The following is a 19,274-nucleotide window of genomic DNA, read 5'->3' on the forward strand; positions in this document are numbered from 1 at the left end:
GTGGATCCCCGGTGCCCAGAGCCAAGCGCTCAGGCCCCTCCTGTCCCCGAGTGGCTGGTATAAGAGGGCAGCTGCCTGCAGGGAGGTGCTAGCACAGCTGGGCTAGCACCAGAGGGAGGAGGGCCCTGGGGGGCACAGGTGGGCCTTGGGAGCCTACGAGCCAGGCAGGAGAGGAAGCGGGCCCACCTGGGCCGAGAGGAAGGGCCGCGGTCCAGGGGCGAACTCTCTCCAGCTCCACTTTTTTTTTTTTTTGCGGTACGTGGGCCTCTCACTGTTGTGGCCTCTCCCGTTGCGGAGCACAGGCTCCGGACGCGCAGGCTCAGCGGCCATGGCTCACGGGCCCAGCCGCTCCACGGCATGTGGGATCTGCCCAGACCGGGGCATGAACCCGTGTCCCCTGCATCGGCAGGCGGACTCTCAACCACTGCGCCACCAGGGAAGCCCCCACTTTTTTTTTCTTTAAGATTTTTTTTTGAGGTGGACCATTTCTGAAGTCTTCATTGAATTTGTTACAACATTGTTTCTGTTTCATGTTTTGGTTTTCTGGCCGCGAGGCATGTGGGATCCTAGCTCCCCGACCAGGGATCGAACCCGCACCCCCTGCATTGGCAGGCAAAGTCTTAACCACTGGACCGCCAGGGAAGTCCCCCAGCTCCACTTTTGATGGCTCCTGTCACTCCTTCCTCTATCTGGCTTCCAGCCCCCCAGTCTGGCCCCGTCCACCCAGCCTGTCTAAAGGTCATTCCCCGAGTGCGCCCTGCCTGTGGCCGGGTCAAGTTCACTATCCATGCAGGGCCCCAGCAAGTGTGACCAACATTCCATATAGTGGGTGGAAAACTCGAGTATAAGATGTTCGAAGACTGAAACTATCCCCACCCACCACCTGCAGCCCCTGGCCTCAAGCCAGCAGCCAGGGTTCCAGAGCTGGAGAGACAGCAGGAGGCCCAAGGTCAAGGGTAGGGGCTGCCTGGATCCCTCTGTGTCTTGGGGGCGAGCCAGGATCAGCCCCTTTCTCCCCATGCTGGCTTCCCCCACAGAGCTGGACGTGAGGGTGTCTCCCATTGTCACGCAGCCCCCTCCCTTATCACAGAGCCGCCCTGCTCCACCCCAGGCTTCCTCCTGGAAGCCTTCACCGCCCGCCCCAGTCCACAGCCTGCTCCTCCAGGCTGGTGGCTTCATCGCCCACACCCTAGCATGCCCCGACCCTGTCCCCTTCAGCCCATTTGCTGTTCTCGGCTAAGGGCCGGGAGGGGAGCCAGCACTGGACACCAGACCCGGGGCAGCGTCTGGCTCACCGGGAGCTCACCATTTTGCAGATGCACTTGGCCTCCTCGGAGAACTTGTGCGAATATACCTCCTCGGTCTCCAGGACCCGGCGGTCCACCTCCTCCCTCTTCACCTTCTCCTTGCGGCCGCGGAAGGGCGACTGGCCCTCGATCATCTCGTAGATGAGGCAGCCCAGACCCCAGTAGTCGGGGCTCAGGCCGTACCTCTGGTTGTTCAGGACCTCTGGAGCTGGGGGCAGAGCAGGGAAGCGAGGAGAGGTGAGAGACATCTGGTGGCAGGTCAGAGCCCGGGCAGACGGGGCCAGGACTGCGATGTCAATGGGGCCTCGGGACGTCCTGCAGCCAGGAGTGATGCTGCTGCTCACAGAAGGCCTGGAGCTTGATGGCTCAGACCTCTTCCCTCTGCCAACCCTGGCCCACCAACTGCTGTAAATACCACCGCTTCCTGGGAGCCTGCCCTGGTTGCTCTTTGCTGTGCTCCCAGGACTCTGACTGTGGCTTCAGAAGCCTGACCACAGTGGATGGAAACAACCTGTTCCCTTGATGTCTCCCCCACTAGACCGTGAGCCACCTTATTCCCTGCTGTGCCCGGTGACAGGTACGACGCCTGACACACAGTAGGTGCTGCACACATATTTGTTACAATGAATGGTGTGTCCACCCGAAGTAAAATGATTTTAAATTTAGCTGGAATTCAAATAGCTTCTCTAACATTTTGATTAAATGAATTATAGATTCACCATAGAAATGCAAAAAAGATAGTTTCAGGTCATCAGGCAGGCCACGTTCATCCAGGGAGGCAAATGCATCCACACATGTGCTGGTATGCACACAACACCATGTGCTGTGCAGACACTCTGTGAAAGAGGAGAAGACGCAGACGCACAGGCAGACACACACAAAGGTGCACAGATGGACCTATCTACCCATCACCCATCTAGCATGCATCCACCCATTTACCTATCCACCCATCCATCCATCTATCCACCCATTTATTAATCCATCCATCCACCCATCATCCATCTGTCATCTATCTATCTATCTATCTATCTATCTACCTGTCATCTGTCCATCCATCCCTCAGCATTCACATGGGTAAACATACCCCCAACATACACACAGATATACACCCCAGAGGTCCTCCAATGTCGTGCAACCTGAAAAGGACCCTCGAGCACCAGAGACCAAGTCTAGAACCCTAAGCATGTGTCACTGGCAACAGCCCGGTAGAGGAAAACAAGGTTCCCACACCCCCAGAGCTTTCAGGAGTCCTCTACCTCCTGGTGTGAGTGGGCTTATGAGTGGGAGGTGTGCAGAAGGAAGCCCAGGGAATATCCCTTATTGGCAGGAGCATTCCAGGGGTCGGTGTAGCTCTGGGGCTCTTCCCCGTAGCTCCCGGGATGATGGTCTCAGAGAAGCCTCAGGGGATGCAGCGCAGGGAGCCCGAGGCTGGTCTCTCCTTAGAATGGTACTTGTGACACAGTAGGTGGGGTGCTCCTCTCCTTTCTGGACCCTTCCTAATGATCTCTCGAGGTCACCCTGAAAGGCTGTCTGCCAACTCAGCAGACCCCTACTCCACCCACTCCCAGGCAGCGCTGTTTGTCAGCTTTGCCACTGACCTTGGGAGGGGCTTGCCCTCCCAAGAGATGTAGCTGGGGCTAGGGGTGGGAGCTGCAGAGCTCAGTGAAGTCAAGTTGCGCCCTGGTGCCCCAATGCTCCCCGAACCCTGGCTAAGACCTCCCACCTCCCAGCATGACTACTTCTAGTTGCACAAAGAGGCCAGTGGCTCTGAGGGTGGGGCTTGGTGAGAGGCCGCGCCTACACTTACCCATGTAGCCGACAGTGCCCACCCGGCCGCGGATCAGGTCTCCCTCCGGGATCTTCACAGCTAGGCCCAGGTCCGAGATCCTAATGTGGCCTGAGGGAGGACAATAGAGTCAATAGGTCCCTGGGATGGTCATGTGGGCATCCGGTCTACCCTGGGCAGGGCCCCAGACTTGCCATGGGCCCCTGGCATTTCATCTGTCCTAGAAAGAGTGGTACCGAACCTGCCATGGCAGGGTGACTGCAGACCCTTGGGAGAGTCCAGGTGTCAGAGGACAGGGGTAAAGTATTACTTTTTCGGAGAAAAACTTAACGATGAAAAGGATGCCTGGATTTGGTTAGACGATTGCAGACCTGCCTCATAAAATGCCCTAATGGGCTTCTTGGAAGGCTGATGTCACAAAGTTTAAAATGCCTTGGCCTGATTCTGGGATTGCTTCATGGGAAAATGTAAGAGCCTCCTGACATTTTGCAACAATTTGCTTAAGGGGGAAAATCATGAAGCAATTTGGGAAGCAACTCCCTGTGCTGCCTTGTTGGTCTCTGGGGGTTGTTTTCTCCCTTTGGAGACACTGCCACCCAGGCTTAGCAGAGACTGTGGGGAGGCATTGGAGCTCCTGGACCAGGACCGACCCCCAAAGGCAGAGACAACATGGTGCTGAGAGCTCACCTCAGTGCTGTCTCTCCTAGTGGCCCAGCTGGCAGAGTCGTGGCCTCATCTGACCCTGCAGGGAGGAACACTACCCTCCTTCCCAGCCTGGACCTCAGCAACGCCCAATGCCAGAGACCCCGCTAGGCTGCAGCTGAGTGGATTCCCCTGGCTCAGTGGCCCTTGACAAAGGCAGGAACGGTAGGGGGCAGGGGAGAGAGCACACAGATTCCAGCCACTGGGCAACAAATCAGTGGTGGGCACAGTTCTGGAACAAGCAAGACCCCCTGCGGGCACTGGGCGCATCCAAAGAGGGGCGGTGGGCCCTGAGCCCACGACAGTATCACACGACAGTATCACAATCAAACCTCTTCGCTTGGCCACGAACAACCTCCCTCCCTCCCTCCCTCTCTCTCTCCCATCAGCCTGGGGCTGCCTGACGTCTGGGGCGTGCTGGCAGGGAGAACTGGTTTCTGGTCTCAACTCCCCACTGATATTGCTGGGTGAGTGACCCTGGCAGGCTGGCTCCTCTGAGCCTCAATCTTATCATCTGTAAAATGGGCACAGGGGTGTCGGCCCTGCCCCCTCTGTAGAGATGAGAAGATCTAGTTAGATAGAAGATGTGACAACCCCTTCCCAGGCATGAGAGGCTGAAGAGTCATGAGGGGCTGCTGTGGTGGCTCCTGTTATCCGTGCATGTGCGCAAACACACAAGAAAATCACAAGGTGACAGACAAGTAATAACGCCCAACACATTTATAGCTGGCTACAGTTGATAAAACAACTTCTCCTCAAGCTATCCTGTCAGAACCTCACCACCACCCTCCACCGTCTGAAGCAGGCAGGGCAGGACCCACTGTTTCTATTTCACAAACAAGGAAGATGAGGCGCAGGGAAGCTGGGTGAGAGTTAAGTACTGGCCCAGAGTCTCTGGAATTCTCGACTCCTCACTCACTGCTCGCTCTCTCCCTCTCCTCCCTCTCGGCTGCTTCTTTACCGGGTGGGAGCTCTGTCCGTGCCCTCTGCCCTCCCGTGGACCCCGGGTCAGTGTCTCTGAGTCTCCGCTGGGGGAACCCCTGCTCCCTTTGGGTTGCGACGCTCACCTCAGCTGCAGAGCAGGAGAAGGATCCCCGGGCCGCTGCCTGACTTACCGTAATCGTCTAACAGGATATTTTCAGGTTTCAAATCTCTGAAAGGGAAAGATCACCAGCAAGTGAGTGTGGCTGTTCTGGGAGGCAAGGGCACACCAGCATCTGGGTGGATCCCCTTGGGCCAAGCCGGCCTGTGTGTTTCCTTCCCGACTCTGGGCTCAGGGGGTCTGGTCTCTCTCTGGGTCAAGACAATCTTGTGCTAACCTCTCTCCCTCCAGGAATTTAAAACAAATGCTGCTTTTTGCCATAGGTGCCTTCCTGACCCTGGAGAGTGACTGAAAAGGAAGTTAGGCAAAGGCTAGTCCTGGCACCTGTCCACACACTGATGGCCCCAGGGCTAAGAACACTTCTGGCTGGAGTGGTGACAGACTCCTCCAGGCCTGAGAAGACCCTGAGGTCTCAGGATGCCTTGAAGGCAGAGCAGGGTCTGGGAATGAAAGCGGAGAAGTTATTGAGGACAAAGAACCAGCCGCAGAATTGGGACAGAGGATTGTAAGGGAGAGAACGGTAACCTCCAGGACAAACACCCCCTTTGGGAGGGGGCCCCCAGGAGCCTGGCACATCTCCCAACTCCAGCTGAGCCACAGCCTGGGAGAGAGCACCGCCAGAAGGCACGGCTGTATACGCAGCCGCCTCCTCCTGTCCCTAACGTCTCTCTTCTCTTTGATGAAATGATCGTGCTCATGTGAAAGGGAACCTCTCCACTCCCACTGGGGGGGAGGGAGGCAGCAGAAGTGTCTGTTTTTATTTTATTAATTAATTAATTAATTAATTAATTTTTGGCCACATTGGGTCTTCATTGTGCTGCGCGCAGGCTTTCTCTAGTTGCAGCGAGTGGGGGCTACTCTTCGTTGCGGTGCGCGGGCCACTCATTGCAGTGGCTTCTCTTGTTGTGGAGCACGGGCTCTAGAGCGCAGGCTCAGTAGCTGTGGTGCACGGGCTTAGTTGCTCCGCGGCATGTGGGATCTTCCCGGACCAGGGCTCGAACCCGTGTCCCCTGCATTGGCAGGTGGATTCTTAACCATTGCGCCACCAGGGAAGCCCTGGTTTTATTAATAAAAGGTTTTCTCCACGAGTTAAAGAATAACAGGATAGTGTGTGCAACTCAGTTAAGCCATCGGGCAGATGATACATGGCATCTAGATCGAGGATTCGGTTCTCAACCAACTGGCTTTGTTCATCAAATGGGAGGGCAGCTCTCCTCATGGGGAGCAGTTCCTGTGCCCAAATCCAGTGGTGCAGCGTCACAAAGTGATAACTGGTGTTTGCATGTAGTTATTTATTACGACATACTTCTGTTGCTGTTGTTAACTTGCATGCTTTTGGTGTGTTAACCATTCCAAATAGGGGCAGGAGTCATCACTGCAATTAATCAGCCCCCACCGACCACCGGGTTGGAAAGACAGCTGGCTAGTGGGCACAAACCCACACCCCCAGAGAGGCTCTGGCAAGTGGTCGGGGCCGGGGAGGCACCATGGTTCCCTTCCTCCATAGACGAAGGGCTAGAATTTGGAGGGATGACTTTTTTCTTTTTTTAAGAGAAAAGCAATCAAGTGGAGGATTCTTTTTTCAACCCTCAGGGAACATTTTCTGACTCTCTTCCCACTTGAATGAAAACAAAACAAAAGCATAAATTGGGAGATGGTGTGGGGAGAAGGGCACGTCATCAAGACCATTCCTCTTGCTTTCAAAACCTTCTCGGGCTCCCAAGATAATCTCCGACAAGAGCCCCATGGCAAAGGTCTTCAAACTGGGGTGTGTGTCCCCAGCGGCTGGGGGGCGGGGGTCCCCCACGTGCTGGTGGCTTCAGTTGACAGAAGGAGAGCAGGTTCCTCCCCACTCCTAAATGTGACTATGGCTCTGGAGCCAGTCACCATAGATCCCAATTAGAGGTGGAATCTAGTAATAATAATTATAAGGTCAACTCAACAGAATATATTATCTTAACACTTAGAGCCTTATGGTCAAAGGAAATTTTAAAAAAATCTTACATACATCCACATATTTCAGAGTGGAATGCTAATCGATAACTTTTATGCAAAAAAATATTACATTATAATAACTATTCTGTCGGGGTGGAGGGGAGTAGAGAAGAAAATGATAGAAAACTCCTCACCATTAAGGAGTTTTCATGCACTTTTTTAGCTGCACGATGGTGGAAATCAATTTGCTACAGCAATCAGATTCCACTGGATACCTTTAGAAATGTGATGTCACTTTAGCTCCATTTCAAAATATCAACATTAGCCACTCTTTTAACATATGATGGACAATTTCAGATGTCTACTTAAAATGTATGAGGGCACACAGATTTTCAAAATTCTGTGAGGAGGCCTGTGAGGAGAGTCTGAGGGCCACCGCGCACAGAACCTGGACACCTGGTCCTAAAAAGCTGGATGGTGTGGGAGGGAACGGGGTCCATTCTGATGCCTGCCGCGGTGGTGATCCTACTAAAGTCTTCCTGGGGTTCGTTCCGGATCAGGCCACCAGGCTCCACTGAGCTTCGCAGGCGCTGGTTGGGAAGGGAACAGTGGCCCAACCTCATCAACTCTTGACGGAACACTTGGCCTCCCTCCCTTACTCGGTTCCTGGGCAGGAGCCTGACTCAAGGGCAATGCCCGGGCCTCGACTCCCAGGGTGGGGTCGAGCGTCCAGTCCAGGGCATGGAAGGGTCAGCCTCACCTGCTCAGACTCAGATGGGGGGACCGGGGTTGCGGGGCGCTGGGAGGGGAGCCCACTCACCTGTAGACGATGTTCTCACGGTGGAGGTCTTCCAGGCCGCACAGGATCTCTGCCGCATAGAACAGGGCACGCTCCTCCTCGAAGCCCGGGTTCCCCATGTTGTAGATGTGGAACTTCAGGTCCCCCCCGTTCATGATGGTCAGTACCAAGCACAGCGCATCCTTGGTCTCGTAGGCGTAGGCCAGGTTGACCTGGGAGCACAAGACAGCCCTGCGGTGGGGTTCCGGGGACCCTCTGACCACGTCCACTCCTCCTCCCGGGCCTTGAAGCTGGGCGGGAGGGCTAGGGTGCAGGAGCTGCAGCAGCTTCACGCCACCCCCTGCACCCTGACAGCCTCCTGGTGCCCCTGCTGCTGCCCCTCCATCAGATTCAGTGGTTCTAGGTGAGGGGGCAAAGCTGGAAGGGGCAGGCCAGCACCTTTCCGGGGTCCCAACAGGACGGTGTCTGCATTTTTACGTCACAAAAGCATGCGTGTGCATCAGGTGGTTAAAACTTCTGCCCCCTTTGGGTATCACCTCGTAAAGCCCAGCCCACTCTGGGGGATGACAGCAGCACCACGTGGATGGCGTGGCCCGCCCTCACGCAGAGCTGGTGGGAGTGAAACTGGGGGCCGTGCACACACCCTCTGACACAGCAATTCCTCCACTAGGAGTCCATCCCACGGACACCCTCACAGAAATATGCCAAAGGGATGCTGAAGGATGGACATGGTAGCCTTATTTGTTGCGGTGGCTTCAAAACCAGGAACAACTTCTATCGTGGGGACGGGCTGCACAGGTCGTGGCCTAGCTCTTCCCTGTGCATCTGGGGAACGGTGCACAGCTTTAAAAAAGAGGTGCAGCTGTTGGTCTGTTGTAGGAAAAGCTCTACAATTTAAGGGGGAAAACACTGCAGCCTAAGATTTGTAGTAAGATCGCGTTGGCTAAAAGTAATAAAATCTGTACATGAATCAAACACGTCTGGAATGGTTACTTAGAGAGGGAGGCTTTTATGTTTACTTTGCGCCCATCTGTGCTGTTTGACTTTTTACCGGAGCATATATTATTTTTTATAATAACAAGTGGCAGTGACACTGAGAGCTGGCCAAATACCCAAGTCCTCCTCCACATTTCCCAGCCTCCCCTGCGGTCGGCTGGTCCCTGGCCATGACCGGTTCTGGCTGAGGACTGTGGGTGGAAGTGAGGGGTGTCACTGCAGCCGAGGCAGTGCAGAGCCCCCAGCACTCACGCTCCACACTCCCGGGAAGGGTGCGGCTGGAAGATGAAGGAAGGTGGTCTGATCTGATGGGATTTGGGGTGAGAAAAAGGACAGCCTTTGCCATTTTCAGCTACTTCAAGTTGGGGTTGATTTGTTACCGCAGCAGAGCCTAGCCTGGATGCAGTAACACACGAATATAAACCAGATGGGCCTCTCTAGGATCCTGACACTTCGGTCTCCTGTGATGAAACCAGCCTACAGGGGTCTGTGGAAACAAAGCTCCTTGGCTGGGCCCCGCGTGGGCCTCTTTCGTCCACGGAGGCGCTCAGAGAAGCCTGGTCTCACGCCCAGAGGGGAGCCAGGCTAGCTTGGTGACCACTGTCAGCCCCAACTGACCCCCAGGTGCCTCGTGATGGAGAGAGTGTCGGGCTCCTTTCTGCAGCCCCCCGCCCCTGCATCCCATGCCCTGGGGGATGGGGACCTGTCACACTTAAGGGACAGAAGTCCCAGTCACCAGGAGGGGGCCTGTCCCTGGGGCCCTGACACTCACCACAAACCGACTGTTGACCTTCTCCAGGATCTGCTTCTCATTCAGCGCCATGGACTCCCCTTTCCGCTTTTTGATTCTCTTCTTCTCCAGGCGCTTGCAGGCATACATTTTACCCGTGGCCCGAACCTGGCAGGCACAGACCTGAGGGGCAAGAAGGAAGCCAAGGGCACACGGCACGTGAAACAGGGCCAGTGTGAAGCTCCCTCAAGGCCAGGATGCTGTGTCTCTGGGGCTTGGAGGATGCCTGGCCGTGGACCCACTGCTCCCAGGGCCCTGCCCTTGAGATCCGGCTTTGGCGGCACCTTAGGCAGATCCTAGCCCTTGAGGTGCAGAATCAGCCACTTACACCAATGCTTAGACGGCTGGCTGAGGCCTAAAGAACCGTTCCTCTCTCAGGGGCAACTAGATCTGCTCTGTCCCAAGCTTCCAGCCAGATGTAGCCATTGATAACTGGGGACTTGCAAGCACCAGCTGCTGGTAGGAGAGGCTTGTTTCGGGGGGGAGTGATGGGAGACCCCTGCGAACCCTGACTGTATAATTCAGAGGAATGGAAGCCAGGGCATTTGGGTCTGGTCTTAGTTCTGCCCCTATTCAGCTGTGCGACCTTGCCTGGGTCACCTAACCATTGTGAACTTCAGCTTTCCTCATCTCTAAAGTGGGAATAACAAGGCTTGGGAAGATCAGATTAAGTACAACAGCGCATACTAACAGCATGGTGTGGCCAGGATGCTTCAGCCCCTCACGCCCTCCCTTCTCCCTCCAAACACAATCAAGAGGGCCCGTTTCTCCTCTCCAGACGTGACTCCTGCCTGAGGCTGGCTCCAGCTCAGCTGCCCTGCCACACACACCCTCCTTCCTCACCTCAGACACAGCAGACCTTCTCAAGGCCCCGGCCTCACCCTCCTTCTCCATCAGGGGCGCATGACCAAGCCATTCGCTCGGAAGCCATGCTTAGAACACTTCAGGCCAAGCCCGAAGGGACAGAAAAGGTGACCAGAGTCCAGAAACTTTTCATGAATACGTGGATATTCACTTACCTCCCCAAAGCCCCCTTTTCCTAGTACTCGGTACTGCCTGAAAGTGTTTTTGGTTACCGGTTGCCTGGAAAAAAGCAAAAATCCAACATGGGACTTGTAGTATTAAGATGCAGAATCCAGAAGAAACAGACAAGGGCAGCATTGAAAAGAGCCAGCGCCAGGCACCAACGGCCAGACCAGGCCCCGGGGACCCCTGGAACCATCACTGCAGACGGGACCCTCGAGGACTTGCTCTGGGGCTGGGGCCGGGTGTTCAAATCCCAGGCTGCCGCCCTCAGGACTGCACTGGGAGGGAAGAGCTGAGCGGAGGCTGCTTCACCACACTTTCCCTGTGGTTCCCCTCTCTCTCCCAAATGCAAATCATGAGGCTAAACTCAGGAGGAAGCTGTGTCCTCAGTGCAGGGAGAGGGGAGGGGGCCAGGAGCCACAGAGGCTTGGTGTCCCACGGAGGCCACAAAGGAAACCGCAGCCCTCCCTCCCACACCTGCAGGCAGGACGGCAGGAGGGCAGGACGGCTGCACCTCCCGTCCTGGGGCGCCCGAGCTATTCCTTCCTGCAGACTTGCCCGGGGAAGACCCGGCCTCCTGTGGGCAGAGACTGCTGGTCCCCAGGTCCAGTCTGGTTACTCTCTCACGGCAGTTCCCAGGCTTCCCGCCACCGAGGGCGCTGTGCTATATGTAACCCCCCTGAGCCCCAGAACACGGGAAGATCCTGTCTGCCAAAAGCCGTATTTATGACTAATCTTTTTGTGTCTCCCGACTCCCCATTTTAATTAGCCAAAGCCATTCTTTAAAAAATATTTATTTATTTATTTTTGGCTGCGTTGGGTCTTCACTGCTGCGCACGGGCTTTCTCTAGTTGCGGCGAGCAGGGGGCTACTCTTCGTTGCGGTGCGCGGGCTTCTCTCGTTGCAGAGCATGGGCTCTAGGCGCATGGGCTTCAGTAGTTGTGGCACGCAGGCTCAGTAGTTGTGGCACGTGGGCTCAGTAGTTGTGGCTCGCGGGCTCTAGATTGCAGGCTCAGTAGTTATGGCGTATGGGCTTAGTTGTTCCGCCGCATGTGGGATCTTTCCCGACCAGGGCTCGAACCCATGTCCCCTGCATTGGCAGGCAGATTCTCAACCACTGCGCCACCAGGGAAGTCCCACCAAAGCCATTTATAATGTCTCATGAGACAAGCCTCTGATCGGGAGCCAAGGATGGGACTTGTGGGGTAAATAAGTAAATGGCCATTTAGTTGCAGCAAAGGACTCCACCTTGCAGACAGTGTGCGCTTTTTCATCACTGGTCTGTTTGGCTAAGGAAAATCAGGTTTTCCCCCTCTTCTTTTCGGCTTTAGTGAGGTATAATTGACAAAGAGTGTACAACTTGATGTTTTGATATATGTATACATTGTGAAATGATTACCCAATCAAGCTAATTAACGTTCTGTCACCTCACAAAATTAACATTCCCCCCTCCCTCCCTTTTCTCCGTACTTTCTTCCTTTCTTCCAAGAACACTTAAGATCTACTCACTTAGCAAATTTTAAGTAAATAATACAGTACCGTTAACTACTGTCCCCACGTTGTAAAGGAGATCCCCAAAACTTATTCATCTTGCATAACTGAAACCTTGTGCCCTGGACCAACATCTCCCATTTCTCCAAGCGCTCCCCACCCCTGACAGCCACCACTCTGCTCTCTACTTCTATGGTCTGAATATCTTAGATCCCGCATGTAAGTGAGGTCACGCAGTGCTCGTTTTCTGTGTCTGGCTTATTTCACTTTAGCACAACGACCTCCAGGTCCATCCACGTTGTCATAAATGGCAGGACTTCCTTCTTTTTTAGGCTGAGTAATGGTCCATTTATAAATGTTAAATATTTTACTCCTACATTCATTGCAGAATTATTCACAATAGCCAAGACATGGAAACAACCTAAATGTTCATCAGTTGATTCATGGATAAGAACAAGCAGCTTTTACGACGTTAAAATTGGTTCTTGGCTCTCTAGGACTTTTTTTTTTTTTTTTTTTTGCGGTACGCGGGCCTTTCACTGTTGTGGCCTCTCCTGTTGCGGAGCACAGGTTCCAGACACGCAGGGTCAGCGGCCATGGCTCACGGGCCTAGCCGCTCTGTGGCATGTGGGATCTTCCCGGACCGGGGCACGAACCCGTGTCCCCTGCATCGGCAGAAGGACTCTCACCCACTGCTCCACCGGGGAAGCCCCTCTAGGACTATTTTTGAGCATGCCCCAACCCCACCCCAAGAGTCTTAACCAGGGCGGGCATTGGTGTGAGACTGAATTGGGCCAAAGAACTGGTTTTGCTCGAGAAAGAGCAGTGAGCCTCTGGTCGCTCAGCAGCTGTTGAATGAATCTTCCGTGGAAACTCTTCTCGCTGCTGGGTCCTGAAGAGGATTTGGGATTCACCAGAAATCACAGCTTCGGCACCACTCTGTTCTCTTAGGACAGCCCTGAAACCTCCGGAGCACTCCCTGGCACGCCTGTCTCGAATTCATGTGCTTCGACTCACTCTCTCTTCTCCGGTGTTTCTTTAGGAAGCGGGGCCCAGGCTGCCCCTGGGCAGAACTCCCCCTTGCTCTGCATCTTACACATGAGTAGCCGGCCTAGAGCAAACCTGCCATGCGCCTGCATCTGCCATGTGGCCCTGGGAAGCGTTTCTTCCAGCTGCCCTCGAAACCACATGAAGGCGTCCAGGCCTAACAGTTTACGATACGCGGAGAACAAACAGTCGGTCGACATTACCGCAGAGCTCCTCTGCTGGGGGAAATGAGTGTAATACAATTTCCGAGGAATTTCTTGGTTAACCTTGGGAGGGAAAAAAAAATCCCTTTAATATTTCAACAGTACAGCACCAACAGGCCATGATCCTTTTAGCAAGAAAAAAAAGGGAGTGGGGGGAAGGCGGGGTGCTGTCAGTCATTTAGGGCATTTCTAGGCCAGGGTCCTGCCCTGCTGGCTTCAACAGCTTAACGCCCTCAGAAGGGCATAACTTCTTTGAAGTCAGCATGCAGATTTTAAAAGTCCATTTCTCCATCTCATGTGTTTGGCACTGACAAGTAAAGTGAAAGCCAGTGGCCACAGCTAAAGGCTTCCATTGGAACAGGAGTGCTGGGTGGGCTAAGAGTGAAGGACTTGAGTGAGGGACCTGGGCTTCAGGCTCCACCCTTGCCAGGCCATTGCTGTGTGACCCAGGGCCAACCCATCAACCTCTCTGAGCCTTGCATCTTCAGTAAAAGGGTATATGCATCTGAAGGCTTTTTGTAAGCTGCTGAGTGTCAGATGTCATTATTAGAACTCTTGGGATAAAGGACACAGCCCCTTCTGGGGGTCTCTATGGTAACAATCCCCATTGCTTGAAGCAGCTTATACATAGACTCATGTAATCCTCACACCAGCCTCAGGAGGTGAGACTATTACTGTCCTCATTCTGCAGATGAGAAGGCTTAGGCTTTGAGAGGTGAAATGAGACGCCCAAGGTCACGGCTGGTAAGTAGCTGGGTTGGAAGTGGAGTCCAGGAAGGCTGCTGCAGAGCCCACTTTCGGTGTCCTGACTCTGCCACCCCAGGAAGGTGGGGTTGTGTTACACAGCCCAGGGCTCCAGAGTGGCAGGTGGGGCAAGATGAATACCTCCCCACCAGACTGTCCTCCGCAAGGGTCAGCTGCTCCCTCCAATATCAGAAGGGGGAGGAGACGGCAATGGTGATGCCAATGTGCTCAGTGACGACTCATCCCAACAATTACATTCAGCAGTTTACTTCCCAAGGCCCAAAGGCTGGCGTTGTTGATGTGTGCGGTGCTATCTCACCTCACCCTCACCCCATGCCTATAAGGCAGGCAGTGTTATTATCCCCACATTACAGGTGAGGAAACCAAGATGTGGAGAGCATCCCTCCCCCAGCCCCTAGGGAGGAGGCAGAGCTGGGACTCAGACCCAGGCTGTGGGCCCCTGGTGGCCCACACTTGGCTTTTCCATCTCCTGGAGGCATGACGTGCACGGGCAAGGCGGCCAGTGGCAGGCAGTGCACCAACAGAGAAGACCGTCCACTGCTCTCTCTGTCACCCCCATGGGTCAGGGTGGAGAGAGACGTCCCCCAGAGGCTACAGGGCAGGGTGTTTCCTCAGGGCTTCCTGAAGTGCGCAGGGAGTGCTGTGAATTCGGCTTTTCGGGGGTTCATGTCCCACAGGTATGTGTCCTAAGCGTCTGCAGGGGACTTGGCCAGCACAGATGCCGATATACATGCAGGAGCAGAAGGGCTCCTTGCTTTCTGACCACAGCCCAGATACGCAGATGGCAGTGAGTGCCAGGCCCCTGGGGCACAGGAACCTTGGGCAGTGGGAGGGGAAACTCCCACCCTCACCTACCAGCTAACCCAGCATGGATTTAATGTAAGCATTGCCCTCTCCTGCAAATCCTGGGACGCTGTGGTGGGCAGAGCACCGCTCTGGGGGTCCTGGGCCAGGGTCCCCTCCTTGGCTGCACTAATCCCTGCCGGGTGACCCAGCAAGCCACATCCTCCCTGCCTCTCCTTCCTTGTCAGTCACACGGAGGTCACCTCTGCCCGGCCAAGTCATCACCCTGTGTGTGAGAGCACTTTGCAGAGAATAAGGCGGCAAATGGAACACATGAAAAGATGCTCGGTCTCACCCGTGATTAGAGGTGAAGAGATAAACAAGAAGGAAACCCGGCTCTCACGCACGAAGAGGAGTGTTGCTGAATCTGAGGACAAGCGCGCGCCCAGGCACCGGCAGGACTGGGAATCGGGCAGCAGTTTGGGAGGGCAATCTAGCAGTCCCTCACAGCGGAAAACCTTGCCCCTGGAATTCCTCTGCTAGGAATTTCTTTCTTTCTTTTTTTTTTTTTTTCTTTTGTGGCCACGCTGAGTGGCTTGAGGGATCTTAGTTCCCCGACCAGGGCTTGAACCCAGACCCCAGCAGTGAAAGCACCGAGTTCTAACCACTGGACCGCCAGGGAATTCCCATCTGCTAGGAATTTCTACGGATGTATTTGCAAAAATAAAGACGTATGTACAAAGTTATTCACTACTTCGGGAAGGCTGCACACAAAATTGAGGGAAACCTCCATGTCCATCAATAGGGGGCTGGGTTACATGAGGGATGTGCAAATCTTTCTAAGAACATGGCAGCTCCCATCATCAGATGAATGGATACAGAAGATGCGGCACATATATACAATGGAGTATTACTCAGCCATAAAAAGAAACGAAATTGAGCTATTTGTAATGAGGTGGATGGGCCTAGAGTCTGTCATACAGAGTGAAGTAAGTCAGAAAGAGAAAGACAAATACCGTATGCTAACACATATATATGGAATTTAAGAAAAAAAAATGTCATGAAGAACCTAGGGGTAAGACAGGAATAAAGACGCAGACCTACTGGAGAACGGACTTGAGGATATGGGGAGGGGGAAGGGTGAGCTGTGACAAAGCGGGAGAGAGGCATGGACATATATACACTACCAAACGTAAGGTAGATAGCTAGTGGGAAGCAGCCGCGTAGCACAGGGAGATCAGCTCCGTGCTTTGTGACCACCTAGAGGGGTGGGATAGGGAGGGTGGGAGGGAGGGAGACGCAAGAGGGAAGAGATATGGGAACATATGTATATGTGTAACTGATTCACTTTGTTATAAAGCAGAAGCTAACACACCGTTGTAGAGCAATTATACCCCAATAAAGATGTTAAAAAAGAAAAAAAAAAGAATATGGCAGCTCTTTATTTGCTGTCAGAGAAAGAATTCCCGAAGACGGTGACCCCAAAAAGTAAGAACGGGAGGCTGAGTGTATGCGTGTGTCTGCACGAGCGTGTGTGTGTGTGATGTTAATAAGCACACAGCATTTCTAGAATACACAAGAACTTAATTAACAGGCAGAGAACGCTGAATTTTATCTGAACCGTGGGCCCATGGGACGTAACAGACTTCTACAGGACTTAGGTGAAAAACCAATACCCCCCGCACGCACACACACACACACACACACGCACACACACAATGGCACACACTAGTGTGTGTGTGTGTGTGTGTGTGTGTGTGTGTGTGTTGGGGGGCTGTGCCCAGGGAGCACTCACCTTTCCAACCACTTCCACTGGAGAAACCGATCAAAATACATGCCGTCCAGGTACTCGTGGAAGGGTTCTCCCCTCAGGTAGTCGTGGACAGACCTAGCTCAGAGGGAACAAACAGATGAACATTTTACAACCCTGACCTTGGAGCAGGTGGGCAGAGCCATAACCAGCAGCTTATAGCCTGGCCTCACCCACTTCCAGACTTTGGAAATGCAAATACACAGGGGCCTCCGACAGATGCAGCAGGAGTGGAGAGAGGCTCCACCATTCTACAAAGGTTGTTTGAGATTGACTGACCCTGCAAACCTTTAGTAAGTAGTTGCCTTGGGGGTTTGCTCTAGTTCTGGGATACAGTAGGGAGCATGATGGGGGACACACACGGCACATAACAAACAAATAAACGACCCCTGGGGCATGTTATCGTGAAGTGGGGTAAGCGAGGTCCTGGGGGGTGTCCGGGAGATCTCTCTGAAGAAGGGACAGGAGCTGAGATGAGAACAGAGGAATATTTAACTATGTGCAATGGAGGGATTGGGTGTCTTGGGAAGGGGCAGAGGGGCGCAGGCCCTAGATTTGGTCGGGACCAGAGAAGACCCTGGGAGGTTTTCAACCCCGCAGCAGAATTTACTGGTCACCTGCTGTGGGCCAGGCTCTAGGCCAGGCCCTGGAGGGCTCTGAACTGGGCTTCCTCCCTTTAAAAAGCGGCCACACTGACCAATCGAGCCTAGACACTTGGGACCCGGGGAAGGGAGGCGACACGCAGAGCTGGGGCTCGTTGGAGGCTGTGCCCTGCCAAACCTGAACAGGGGCTGGCGTCGGGGGCCAGGACGGCCACTCCCTCAAGGTCAGGGGGCAGCCCAGGGACCTCACCCGCCGTCAGAGCTGACCCTCGGACATCTCCAGGAGGGCAGCAACCAGGCTTGTTTCTGCTCACGGTGGGCCCTCTCCAGCACCTGCCACAGGGCTGGGCCCCACGTTGGCACCCCTGAATGTCCCAGCTCTTCCCATGGTGAGCGCATGGGGCGCTGGCAATACGCCGTGGAGGCAGGACTGGGTTCTTGCTCGCAAGGCCTCCCCTACGCAGCATCGTGCCAGGCACACAGCAGGCGCTCAACTAATGTCTGGGGTGCAGAGTCTGAACACGGTGCCGTCACGCCAGCTGTGATCTTGGCACGTACGTATGTTCGTGCGGCTGCACGTCAGCCTACAGGGAGGGTGCGTGTGTGGGCGCAGGAACGGGTGTGAGCCTAGCTGCCTAAGCCTTCATGGTGGCGCTTAATGGGTGCACGGCTCGCCCCACACCCACTGACTTGTCTCACGTCCCATTATGGTTGCCGTACAGCCTGCAACAAGGTGATGGGGTGTGGCTGAGAGGGCAGCCTGCAGCCCAGCTCCTGCAGCAGCGCTGGTGGGTGGCAGTGATGGGGGCAGGAGTGGGTGTGGGGGGGACCTGGGAAGGATTTCCAAACCACCCAGACTGGGTCAGATCCGTGCACATTCCTCTGTCTCCACAGCCTGGAGAGCTACTTGCTTTCGACACCATCTGAAGCAGATGTTCTCTTTGGACTTGGCACCCTGGTATCTTTTCCCTTCATGAGAAGTGTACAAGCGCTGGGTGGCTTGGCTGGGCCCTCAGGCACTGAAGACCTGCCCCGGGTGCCCAGCGCTCAGGTGGAGGCTAGAGGCAGCCCCTTGCCTGGTGACTGTGTGGCAGCCCGAGGGGAGGTGGAGGGGCCTGATGCCCCGGGCTGGGAAGCAGGGAGGGAGGCCGGTGGCCGGAGCACTTACTGCACACAGGCAGAAAACAGTTCTTTGCAGGGTTTCTGAAGGAGCTTCTCCTCCGTCTGGGAGACCAGGTCCCGGCCAACTTGGGCGATGAAAACTGGGGACTGCAGGGAGGAAGAGGAGAGGAGGTATCAGTGAGGGAGGGGGCAGGGCGCCGGGTGGCCTCGGGGGCCCCTCCTACCCACACCTGGTCCTGGGCCCCTGCACCGTGGTAGGCGGTCTGGCAAGGTGGCTGGGCTGAAAGGTGGTGAACCAGCCGGGACTCAGGGTCAGATTTCGGGCTCTGCCACGGACACCGCGTGTGACCTCGTAAGGCTACGTAGCTCCTCTGAGCCCCGCTCTGCAACATGGATCACGACATCCCTGCGTCCTGGACTGCGGTCAGAACCGAGTGGGAGGTGTCAGCCTCACAGTGTAGGGAGCCCCTCGGAGCTGCCCCAGTCCCTTAGCCACTGGGGTGGGGGGCTGTGTCCCCAGAGAGCAGACATGAGACGGCCCCCTGCCCGGCCTCGAGGCCATGTGTGAAAGGGTCTGGACTAGGCAAAGGGGCAGGTGGACGGACGGCTCAGCGGCAAGGGGAGGGATGTAACACCGGCACAGCCTCGGCGTTGGTAGGTCTGCGTGCCACTCCCACATCTGCCGCTGTAGCTCTGGGACCCTGGTCTTGGTACAGCCTGGCTGTTATCAGGAGGATGGTCAGTAATAATTGTTCCTCCAGGAATGAATCAATGAAGCCTTTGGGTCAAGCATTTGGCCCGGATCCTGGCAGGTAGCAGAAAGCGTGCAATAGATGTCAGCAGTGTCATTTCATTCTCCTTCCAGTTAAGCTGCCTGGCCTGAACGTTTCAAGTTCGAAGGGACAGTTCCAAGAGGTTCTGGTCCTACCCAGGAGCGGCAGCCCCCTTGGGAAGGTGCAGAGACAGCCAGAGGCAGCCCGGCCGCCCCTCTCCCTCCCCGCTTCATTC

The 19,274-nt window shown here is 54.9% G+C and overlaps 1 protein-coding gene across 6 annotated transcripts in view; it reads right to left on the bottom strand.

Annotated features, from left to right (window-relative positions):
* GRK5 (G protein-coupled receptor kinase 5) overlaps nt 1-19,274 on the bottom strand; it is a 224,904-nt gene that overhangs the window by 12,426 nt on the left and 193,204 nt on the right. For all 6 annotated transcript variants that reach the window (XM_033842014.2, XM_033842012.2, XM_033842013.2 and 3 more), the window contains 8 exons: nt 18,313-18,413; nt 16,528-16,620; nt 10,437-10,500; nt 9,400-9,540; nt 7,653-7,843; nt 4,911-4,948; nt 3,115-3,204; nt 1,307-1,515 (listed from right to left, as the gene is read on the bottom strand). In XM_033842014.2, coding sequence (XP_033697905.1) covers nt 1,307-1,515; nt 3,115-3,204; nt 4,911-4,948; nt 7,653-7,843; nt 9,400-9,540; nt 10,437-10,500; nt 16,528-16,620; nt 18,313-18,413 — 927 coding nt within the window. The remainder of the gene's footprint in view (nt 1-1,306; nt 1,516-3,114; nt 3,205-4,910; nt 4,949-7,652; nt 7,844-9,399; nt 9,541-10,436; nt 10,501-16,527; nt 16,621-18,312; nt 18,414-19,274) is intronic.

This window comes from Tursiops truncatus, chromosome 16 (genome assembly GCF_011762595.2).
Source record: "Tursiops truncatus isolate mTurTru1 chromosome 16, mTurTru1.mat.Y, whole genome shotgun sequence".
NCBI classification, from domain to species: domain Eukaryota; kingdom Metazoa; phylum Chordata; class Mammalia; order Artiodactyla; family Delphinidae; genus Tursiops; species Tursiops truncatus.